This window comes from Lontra canadensis, unplaced genomic scaffold (assembly GCF_010015895.1).
Source record: "Lontra canadensis isolate GAN:19392208 unplaced genomic scaffold, GSC_riverotter_1.0 scaffold106, whole genome shotgun sequence".
Taxonomy (NCBI): Eukaryota; Metazoa; Chordata; class Mammalia; order Carnivora; family Mustelidae; genus Lontra; species Lontra canadensis.
This window is the reverse complement of record NW_022631100.1, coordinates 5,721,642-5,733,329: the sequence shown is the minus strand read 5'-3', so window position 1 is coordinate 5,733,329 and position 11,688 is coordinate 5,721,642. Positions and strand designations below refer to the sequence as shown.

The window sequence follows — 11,688 nt, the reverse complement described above, 5'->3', positions numbered from 1 at the left end:
AATCCTGCAAATCTAGGGACGCCTGGGTGGCTCAGTTGGTTAAGCGGCTGCCTTCGGCTCAGGTCATGATCCCAGCGTCCTGGGATTGAGTCCCACATCGGGCTCCTTGCTCAGCAGGGAGCCTGCTTCTCCCTCTGCCTCTGTCTGCCTGTGCTCGCTCGCTCTCTCTCCCTCTGTCTCTGACAAATAAATAAATAAAATCTTTAAAAATAAAATAAAAATCCTGCAAATCTGAATGGATTTCTGGACCGAAGTTATTTATAATGCAGTTAAGGTGCTGGCTATGAGAGTTTGGTTGCTAAAGGATTGGTATAGCCTGGGGTGGAGAGAGATCACTGGAAAGATCATAAATTACATTAATTTAATTAACACTTCTTTTAACCTGCTCTGTTGTTTGGCCCTGTGCTAGCCACTCAGGACATGGAAGTAAGATCTGGCGCCTGTCCTCGTAGGCAATGGGCTAGAAAGAAAAATAAGGAAATCATTGCAGTGTCTGGACAGAGTAGGTAGGGGTAGAAATTTTCTTCCTTCCAACCCAGAAAACCCCTACAATGATGACTATGTCATTACCAACAGCCCAAAATTCACTTGGAATTGTGACATGGAATCAGGTTGCTATGCCTTTTGGCTGACAGGGGGTCAAGTGGGCAAAGTGCTCGCTTGGAAACCCGTAGACTTAGTTTCTTCATTCCCAGATTTAACACCGGATCGGAGACAGAGTTCTGCTCTCCAGATCTCAGTTCCCAGCTGTTGAGAAGGGAATGTGAACAAATCTCCTTTCTGACAGGTTTAATACAAAAATATTTAATGATAAAGGACTTCAAGCTCTGTAGGAAAAAAATGCCAAGGCTATCCACATTCATTGCCACTTTGCCACTTGACCAAGTTTGCATGAGCAATGTATGCCTTGGAGGAGAAAGCTAAGAGTTATAAATTAAACTGAAAGATTACTCATTTGGAGTTGCAGGATGTACCGGGTTCTGCCTCTGTGTCACACACAGCTGTGAGCTTGTCTTTGTATCTGGTCCGGGCAGCCCTAGCAAAGGCTCTGCCAGCCTGCAGTCATGGGGGCCACTCCTGGTTCTTCACGTGGCTCAAGCTTCCCCGGACAGTGCTTCCCTCCATCCCTGAGTCAAATTTCAGTCCCCCTGGGCTACCCTGTGCTTTTGCAGGACCTACTTGGTACCCCAGCATATATAACCTGGAAGTGCAGGGGAGCTAATGCTTCATGGGGGCGAATGTGAGACGTCCCCATGGAGCCATCAGAGATGGGAGCTGACGGTAGAGTCTTCCTTTCTCCCCCTGGACAGACCAGCGGGGATCCAGCAGCTTCCTCTCCCGCAAAGCGCACCACCTGCTTCTTAGCACGCCCCCTACATTCCCTCAGACTCCTCTCTGGCCTCATTTCCTTCTCTCCTCCCCCCAGCTTCTCCGGGGACCGCACTTGCCAGTAAAGTATTCATCTGAGATTTTTTTTTTTTTTTTGCTGCAGGTACTGTATTTTCAGGAAACATGGGTAAAGACAAAGAATATTATAACTGAAGTTGACTTGAGATATTCTAGTTGAAGGTTTTCATTTTTTTAGAAAAGAGAGCAATACCCGACGGGGCTGAGATAAAAGTGAATTACTCAAACCACGGTCTCCGGGCTCCAGGTTCTTATTCTTTAAGACACACATCACACGCACCCACACGTATATGTGTAAATACAGGTAGACACATGTCTCCATACACATGCACACATGTATGTTGTGTGGCTACATACGTGCATTTAAAATGTTCTTTATTTGCCTTTTCTGCCCTCCTCAGAAATAGCAGATAAGATCTACAATCTCTTCAATGGCTACACCAGTGGGAAGGAGCAGCAGACGGCCTATAACACCCTCCTGGACCTGGGCTCCCCCACCCTACATCGAGTCCTCTACCACTATAACCAGCACTATGAGAGTTTTGGAGAATTCACCTGGCGGTGTGAGGACGAATTAGGTCCCAGGTAACCAAGAAACTCCATTACCGCTTACAACCACCTCAGCTCTTTGAAATTCTGTACCTGTCCTCCTGCACCCATGGATTCACAGAGATTTCCTGGGTGAACTTAGGAGCTCAGAGAAATAAGTCCTGTGCTTTTATAGAGCTCAGTTCATAGCGATTAGTTTTGGGTAAGCTGTATTTAAGTAGGGAAGTCATGAATACATTTCCTGAACTCTGAAAAAAATCTTTGCCCTTGACCCGTTTCAGCCACCTCTTTATCACGCTGACATAACATTCCAAATGCTAAAAACGGTAGAAGCTGGAAGCCTCCTCGCTTTGTGAAAGAAAATTAGGAATTTTATTGAAGAAGTTATACAAAAGTATTTATTACGTATGAGCTTTGCATATACAATATGCATTTTACAGACGTATTTTCAGCTCAATTGCACATCCTCTGGAAAGACAACGTGGAGGTAGCCAAGACCCACCTGACATCTTTGTTGGCCAAATTTAGGACAGTATAGTGTTTGCCAGCATCCCCTGGCCCCGAGGCCACGACTTTTCAATACTCAATACCCACTGCTTTTAGGTTCTGCAACACAGCATTCTTAGAAAGAGAGAAATTGGAAGAACGTGTACAGATAACCACCTTCCTTTTGTTCCATTCATCATGGCTACATACTCCTGATCTGAGAAAAACAGATTTTGGTGGAAATACTGGAATTATCAGATTCAGTGAAAGAGGCTTGCATGGAATGTTGGTACCTGTATGTCCTTGAACTATTTAGGGGTTCATAAGGGATAAAAAGGGGGTGGCTCATTGACTCTTTTTAAGGAAAAAAAAAAACAAATGGAAAACAAATGAAGACAGTCCACTCAATGGAATGGAATTCTCTGGCACTTAAAGAATTCTTGCATTCCTGCCAAGATGCTGCACGAAAACATCACCCAAATGTTGTCCCATCTATCTGACCGCTGATCGAACTGGAGGGAAACCAAGTGTCAGTGTGCTTCTCGTGACCTGAAGTTATAAACTCTCCAAAAGACCACTGTTCGGACATTCCCTCCTATTCTCTTACTTTTAAGAGAAGGAAGAAACTCAAAATGATCTTCTGAGACACAGTGATTTCATGTGTAAGTTTAGGAAGAATCTTTCTGCATTCCATAGATTATTTCCTGCAGTTATTATAAAAGTTGATAGTCCTCGGGAAAACAGATGCCACGGCTGTGGACCAGAACACAGAGGGAAGTATGTAAGGGACTTCTCATTGGCTTTGTCTCAGTTTCAGAAGAAATCAAACCCTGAGTTAGAAAGTAGATACGGATTAAGATATGTCCTCTCTGCTCCCTACCTTATTACTCCTGCCCTCATAATTACTTATGCTTACTGTTATCCCCTCTCTCTACTTCTCTCCCAAGCTGCCTTCCCCCTCCCACTTCACTCTGTTTCTTCCCTCCTCTCTGCTCCCCACCCTTTCCTCCCTCCTTCTGACATTTATTGAATATATATATATATATATATATATATATATATATATACAGTTCTTGGTTAGGGAACATAATTGTCACAATTTGAATAGCACTAACATTGCATATATCATCTTGATTTCCAAGGGCATTAGGATTGCTTTTAAAATTTCTCTCTTGTAACTCAAGAGTCGGAAGGAAAATTGGTTAATAAAGCAAGTGAGCAGGGGAAGAAGTGTGGCTCCCCCTGTAAAGTTAGGCATGCTGCTGACTTGACATTCTCTTCCCAGACTCTCCTCCCTGGAAACCCTTTCATGTGTGGTGCTGGTTTTTCAAGGCTCTGTATTGGAAGACACTGTGTAATTTCATTAGCTTCTGGAAATCAAGATTTGCTCTCCGGTGTCATGGGGAGAACCACCGAAAAGGAAAAGCCTTCTGCCTTGAGATGCATCCATCATCTTTGGAGTTGGTCGTGAGTGTGAACAGAAGAGGGTCTGTGGACCACACACTCCCTGTGAGCAGGCAGAAACGACCCCCTCAGTTCAGTTAAATCCCTTCCCTTAACTTTCACAGAGGCCTCCAGATTGACTTGTGGGTGGAACTACTTTGACAACAGCATTGGTTGCCTTGCTGCTAAGAAAGAAGAAATCCACAGGCTCTGAGATGATCAAGGGCAGACCCAAATAATTTTTTTTTTTTAAATTGACCTATGGAAGTAGCCACAAGATCTCCATGAGCTAATCAAATCCTTTCTTTTTCCATGTCCTTGTCCTGAGGATGATGTTCATGCTGCCTTCATTCTCCCTTCACTTCCTCTCCCTCCACCTTCCAAGAATTTGTCAACAACTAATGACATGTAGTGGGATAAATTAAGAGGAAGGGCCACCAAAGTCCCATTGATGAGGACTTTTGGAAGCCTGCTTGGCCCAACCGCAGAGGCCAATAGACGGAGGAGAGGCCATCTGCAGGAGATGCTACGTAGGTGGCAGGCGGAGTGTTGGACTTCCTCTGACCCACCACTGAAGTGGGAGAAAATACGACTGCCCTCCGATGAACTCGCGTTCTCTCCGTCGCTGGACGCCGCTGCTGGATCTCCACACCTTCCCTCCAGCTTCCTCTCCGCCCCTCTCAGCTCGTCCTCCCAGGAATGTATGTGGTGGTCACAGCCAGACAGAAGGGGAGGAATGAAACGAATGTGCTTATTGTTCTTTGAAAGGTCATTCTCACTGAAGTGCAGAAACTTCCATTTTCTGGAAAGAATTGGTGACCGAATTAGAAAAGCATTGGTTCTTCCCATGAGAAGTTAGCCGAGCAGCTGGTAAATCCTGTAAGGGTCGCTGATCGCTGAGCTTTTCAGAACGGCATTTTACGGGAGGGAGCTCTTTCAAAGAAGAGAAACTTTGTGGGTCTCTGGGCACTTCGGGGTTCAAAGAACAGGAGGAACAGAACTGGGTGAGGGAACGCTGCGGAGCTGGTGAGGTCTGACAGCTGGCTGACAGTAGCCCCTGTGTCTCTCACTGGCAGGGGCACGGGGAAGAAGGCTGTGCACCAGCGAGACGATTGTGGTGACAGCCTCCCTCCCCAGGCTGCAGGCAGAGGCCACCAGGCTCTCGCACTGGCCCGGAGGGATCCCTGCGCTCCAGGGTGTGCGAACTTGGAGCAACCTCGGTCTCCTCCACTCCTTTTCCTCCCCGGTGATCTGCGACAGCCCTCCTCTTCCCCCTCTCTGTACTGGGTCTCCATGGCGGTGGCCTCCCGGCTTTCCAAGGGAGAAGGCGGAGTGGAGCGGGAGCACACCTGCACACTAATTAGGTCCCGTGTGCCTCAGAGAGTCTGCATTTCCCCGGGGGTGGGGGGCTGTGTCAGTGTGCACCAAGGGCACTGTTGTCTTCACTCGTATTTCACTGTCACGCCCTCCATCCGGGCATAATTAGTTACATTTGATACCCACCGAAGTTCAGTATATCAGCTGTTTCTGCTTAGTTCTAAAATAGCCTTGAAAAGGGAAATGTTCACTCAAACACATTTGTCGTTTAGCGATGGTAAATTGCCGGCTGTAAAGAAAACGGATTTGATTTGTCTTTCAAAACCGCCAACTCTATGATTTTAAAAGGGCATAAATTCCCACTAAAATAGTAGTTCTTTTCCTTTATTTTTCCTTATGGCATTTTATTTCTCTTTTGTTTTGCTGCCTGCCCCTTTTATACAGCCAGACTGTTCTTTCATCCATCTACCCACATCCATCGTCTATCCATCCATCCACCCATCCATCCATCGTCTATCCATCCATCCATCCATCCATCCACCCGTGCATCCACCCGTCCATCCATCCATGCATCCATCCATGCATCCATCTGCTAGACAGATATTTATGGAAGACCGTCCCCACCCCGCGTTCTGAGTGCCCATGATTGAACAGGAAGCAGGACACACCAGACTCTGCCCTCTGGGAGTTTTAAGTCTCACTCTAACAGTGCCTATTTGCCCTTCCCCACCTTCTCTTCTTTCTAATCTAAGTATCCTCCATGCTCCATCCGTAGGAAAGCTGGCCTCATCCTTTCCCAGCTGGGGGATCTCAGCAGTTGGTGCAATGGCCTCCTTCAGGAACCCAAGATAAGCTTGCGACGTGGCTCCCTTAAGTACCTGGGCTGCCGCTACAGCGAGATCAAGCCCTATGGACTTGACTGGTCAGAGCTCAGCCGGGACCTCAGGAAGACATGCGAGGAGCAAACCCTGAGTGTCCCTTACAACGACTATGGGGACAGCAAAGACATCTAGCACCACGATGCCAGCTGGTGGCTGCCAAAAGGAAGCAGGAAGAGAGGAGAGGAACATCTGGGTTGGTCTGTGGATTTTTAATATTTTTTAATGGAACATTAAAACCTCTAAACCAGGGAGAGGCAATATCTAAACCAGGGAGAAATTGATCCTTGCTCCCTGTAGAACTTCTTCGGTATGATGTTCTCCATCTGCATGATCAGTAGACCTGCGAACCAGCAGCCTCATGCAGTGTCATTCCTCTTTCGGGGATTACTTTGGGGCTTGTTTTGTAGTTCATTTGTTTCATTTATTTATTTTTTTTTCCCAAGAGGTTCATCACAATTCTCAAGATTCTGCCATGCTCCCCTTGAAAGGTCTACCAGGTTAAGGCACCCTGGGCTCGCTGAGTCCCTGAGTCCATTACAGCTGGGGACAGAAATGAGGCCAGAAATTCACCCGACTGGCCCAGGCCCCAGCCATAGGCATTTATCAAGAAGCTTTTTACTCTGGGAGCCTAAGCTCAGCTCACAGAGAAAGACAACAATGGGAAAATTGGGAGGGTGGCCTCTATGGAGGCCATGTGTTTCCCCCCAGGCCTTCTTGTTGCTCGAGTCACACCTCATAGGTGAACTGAGCCTCCAATACGGGTACCAGCAGGCCTTTGGGATTTTTAGGTCCTCACCCATTTTAAGATGGGATTGGGATGAAATCTCCCTCTGGCAGATCTCTGCCTCTCCTCCAAACAGTATGAGATCTTTAAGAAGCAACAAAACGCTACCTGTCAAATGTACCTTCAAAAGAGTCTACCCGGGAGACTAGTTAGCAACCCATTCTGGAGAAGAAGTAGGGTTGATTGTCTAACAGCTCCTGTGCCTCCAGGATGAACTTCTCCAGACCACCAGTGTGCATCACATGCCTGCATTCTCTTAGCGCCCGCGTCTCTCACCCCAGACAACGCCTGCTCTGGACCAGGAGGTGCTGACACCCCCACGCCAGTATTTCCATGAACAAAAGCGATTACTGATCACAAAAAACCTAATGTCTGTTTCTCCCTTCCTCAGTTTGCTTAATTATTTTGCTAGTTTTGCAGGTCCTCTCTCTGGATGGCCATCCATGGGAGAATGCCGCTATCTTCTCTTCCTACCTAGCTGCCAGGCCAGCAGAGGTTCTGTAGGTGAGCCCCCAGACGGCGAGTAGAGGCCCAGCCCTCGCTTCCACCCCACGACCCTAGTGTTGCTGCCACGGCCCTAAGTGGCGGCCCAGCCTTCCTGCAAGAGCTTTGAGGGCCACATGGCCCACCAGTGACCTTAGCTGTCCCCACACACCTCAGCGGCCTGAACACACACCTTCAGCCACCCTGCCTTTGACCAGGGCTCCTCCTTTGGAAACACAAGAGAAAGGTCAGGAAAGAGATATGGATCTACATTGAACGCTATGGATTTTTTTCCAAGTAGTAATGACAGATCACATTCTGAAGGGCTCACTGTGGACCAGATGCTGCTCTGAGGACCTCACATGTCACTGAATCCTCATGACACAGCCCCCGCCTCCCCTCCCAGCCCCATCACCAAGGAAGGCCTCTTCTTGTCTCCACTGCAGTGACGGGGAGGTGGAGGCAAAGAGCGGTCAGACAACTTGCCCCAGAAGTCTCCTTAAGCACTGCCTGGGTGCAGGCTGTTCCCTCTGCCACTCTCAGCCCTGGGCCAGTTTGCCTGTGGCACGCGCTGTCCCATCCATCAGCTCCACACAGACCTGCCCACACAGCTCTCCCTGCGCCCCGCCGCCCGGGGCAGATGTGTCCACGGTGCGCCCTTAACCTTGCAGCTGGGAGCACCCTTTGGGCTCACCAGTCTTCGGTGGGAGCCCTCCCCTGGGGCCCGGGAGGGAGCCTGCAGGGAGACTGCCGGCTGCCCTGCTCTCTACCCCACAACTTTCCACAAAAAGCTGGAAAGATTTGTCTGCCATTCTAGAAGGTACCTGCCTCAGAAACGCCTCCACTTTCGGAGCGAAGGCTAGCAGAAACCTCGGCCATCCCACCCGTGGTCAGGGCAGGGCCTCCGGTAAAATGCCTAAAGGGACATCCCTGACCATCCCCAGAGAGGACGGTGCCACAGGCCGCTGGAGCCCAGCCAGCAGACAAGGCCGAGGGGAGAGCTGTCCTTGCTGTTGCCACTGTCCTGCCCCCCGTATTCAGGTCTGCCCACAAACGGGCTCGATGCAGCATGGTGGGAGTCCCGGGCTGTGCTGCTGTCCTGCTCATGGTGGAGGAGACGGGAGCCAATGGGCTGCTGAGAGAGGACGGGGAGTGTCACCCTACTCCATCCCCTCCTTCTGTTTTATTAATATAAAGGAGGCGCATTCTCTCCCCCAAGCCCCTCCAGCTTTTCATTGTTTTTTTCGTTTTCTTCTCCAGTCCCACCCTTCCTCCTTCATCCCTTCCTTCTCCATGACCCTCTTCCTCCTGCTGTGTCCCCTGGTGTCCCCCTCGTGGCACATGTGCTTGCACATACTACACACTACACACACACTGTATATATACATTACACATACCTGCATTATACACAACACACACACAGTGTAGACATGCACGGCATACACACATTATATACACACTGCACACAACACATATTACACACACAGCACACATACATTATACACACACTGTATACACATACAACACACACTATACACCTACATTACATAACACACATACCTTATACACACACATTACACGCACTATATATACACACGCTACACACACAACACACACATTGTGCACATACATTACTCTCACACATATACACATACATTATACACACTTCACATACACTATCACACACTGAATGTACACACATTACACATAACTGCACTATCCACATATATTACACGCACACTCTACACGCAGCCTCTATGGCTGGGTCCCATCTACTCTCAGGTGAAAAGTAAGGCCCATATGAATGGAGCAGGAGACAGTCTTTTAAGTTCCCCCGAGGATTTAACTACAGGATTTGGCCCGGGGAAGACACCATCAATCCCACCCCGATGACATTTCCCAAAGCTTGCCTGGAGGGACCCATCCTGACTAGAAAGTGTGACAGTACTGGACCAATATTAAACCTCAAATTGCCAAGCTGTCAAACAGGTCTTAGGGAGTCACTTATACTCACCACAAACCCCCAGTTCTGGGCTCCCCACAAGACCATGGTGTTTCCTCTTGAATGTATATGACCCCTGGAATAGCATTAGACCTTTAACTGAGTGTGTGATCATTTTCCACAGAGTTTGGACCGTTTGTTACTTTCAGTTAAGCACACTTCTTGATATTCAAATGTTCTATTAAAAAACTGAGTGTGAAAAAAACCCCACTTTACTACTATAGAAGGAAGAACAGATAAAATGTGACCAACTTCAGGTGTAACAGTATTGTTTCAAAGAGAATTATTGTACGATTATAAAAACATGGAATAATCAACTAAATAATAAACAAAGCTGTTAGTAAGTGCCAGGTGTGTGGATGTTACCTTATGTCTTAAGAATTGGAGTGATCTGGTTGGACCCACCGGGAAACTATCCCTGTTTTAAATGCTCCACCTCTAGGAAATCTGGGTGGCTCAGTCGTTAAGCGTCTGCCTTCAGCTTGGGTCATGATCCCAGGATTCTGAGATTGAGCCCCGCATCGGTCTCCCTGCTCAGTGGGGAGCCTGCTTCTCCCTCTGCCTGCCCCTCCCCGTGCTACTGCTCTCTCTGTCTGACCAAAAAATAAATAATCTTAAAAAATTAAAAAAAAAAAATTTTCAACCTCAGATGCCAAATAGACAGGCCTTATAGCCTGTCATCCCTTTTTTTCGTTGTTATGTAGTAGTGTTCTCATATTCTCTATCACCGTCAGATAATTAGCCCATGAAATCTATTTATTGTGTATCTACTATATTTTGCATGCGAGGCACGGCGCCGAGGGTATGCTGGTGAGGAAAACAAGTTTTTTTCATCACGTTTTTATGGGGAAAGGGAGACACCGAACCCATCATTACCAAGGTAAAGAGGACCGTGGCAGAGAAGTGCAGGATGATGGGAGGCACCAAAATTTCTCCTGGGACGTCTAGGGCAAACGTTGCAAGAGTCCCTCCCAGACACTTCCCTGTCTTACACTCTGTGGAGGCATTTGGGATAGGCTGGCTCTTACGAAACGCTGCATGCTGGGCAGCCCAAGCACTCAGTCACTTTTTTTTCTCTCTACCATGTAACTTTAAATAGCTATCCTCTCTACTGCCCCCAAAACATGTGATTCCCTTTGTCCTCAAAAACCAGACATGAGGAGCCTGCACACTGAGTAGGCCTTCTTGCCAAGTCACGATGAGAGTGCTTTTCCCCATGCAAGCAGGAACTGATCAAAGGCGAACACTGTGGCAGTTCTAAAATGTGACCACAGATTTTTTTGCAACCCTTCCCTTCTAGAAGTGGGTTTTACTGCCTCTCCCCTTGAATCTGGGCAGGTCGGGGGCTGTTTTAGCCAATAAATGATGATGGAAGTGACACTGGGTGACTTCCCAGCCTGACTCAAAAAGGCCTTGGGGCTTCTGCCTCCTTCTCAGGAACTTGGGCTCACGGTGCTCTGAGCTATCTCGTAAGAAGTCTGAGGCCACTATGCTGGAGAGGTCACATGGGAGCACCATGGTGCATGGTTCTGGTTGAGCCAGCCTGGTAGATATTCCTATTGAGGCATCAGACACGTGACTGAAGCCGGCCTGGACCCTCTTGATCAGTCTCCCTGTCAGCTGCATACCATCCAGCAACTTCTATCAATGTCACATGGAAGAGAAGAGTCACCCTGCCAAGACTTGCTGGAATTCCTAAGCCCAGAATTACACAACAGAATAAAACAATGATTGTTTTAAGCCACTAAGGGGATCTGCTAAATAAAAGGGATCTGACAGGAGCCAAAAAAAATCTATTCCATTCAGCCAGTGGTGGAGTATGGAGGTTGCCCTGCCCTAGGCATGAACCCACCACGAAAAGGACAGGAAAATTGTATGCAGTCTGTGACTACATAGTCATAACATGCCTCTCGCCAATAAGGTGAGTCTGTGCTCCAACAGAGGGGAGCAGAAAGAAGGGTGGCCCTGACCCAATACATCTGAGCAGATGATCCTCAGGAAACTCCCCAGAAATCCTGTTTGAGCTGAGGTGGGGATAGGGAAGGGACCACAGTTCCAGGGCCAGCAAAAGAAAGAAAGAGAAGGGAGAAGAATATTTGGAATAAAGAAGAAATACTGGGAGGGAAGGGTTTCTTCCAATGCCTTTGCTTTTCTGTCCCTTTGTATTTGGAACATCCCGGATGTGATGTGCTCACCCCACGCTTAATGTGTGCCAGGGACTTGTGCTAAACCCATCACTGCATAAAATTCTGCAGTCTTCACCGCAACCTTATGAAATCAATCCTCTTCAGTAGGAGGAAGCAAAGTCACAGAGACCCGATATAACTTGCCCAAGG

The 11,688-nt window shown here is 47.9% G+C and overlaps 1 protein-coding gene across 2 annotated transcripts in view; it reads left to right on the top strand.

The window, feature by feature from the left end:
• Window positions 1-6,436, top strand: part of ASTN1 (astrotactin 1) — a 310,433-nt gene extending 303,997 nt beyond the window's left edge. For both annotated transcript variants that reach the window (XM_032838732.1, XM_032838731.1), the window contains exons 22-23: window positions 1,809-1,992; window positions 5,978-6,436. In XM_032838732.1, coding sequence (XP_032694623.1) covers window positions 1,809-1,992; window positions 5,978-6,215 — 422 coding nt within the window. In that variant the 3' untranslated portion in view covers window positions 6,216-6,436. The remainder of the gene's footprint in view (window positions 1-1,808; window positions 1,993-5,977) is intronic.
• Window positions 6,437-11,688: the final 5,252 nt, after the last annotated feature.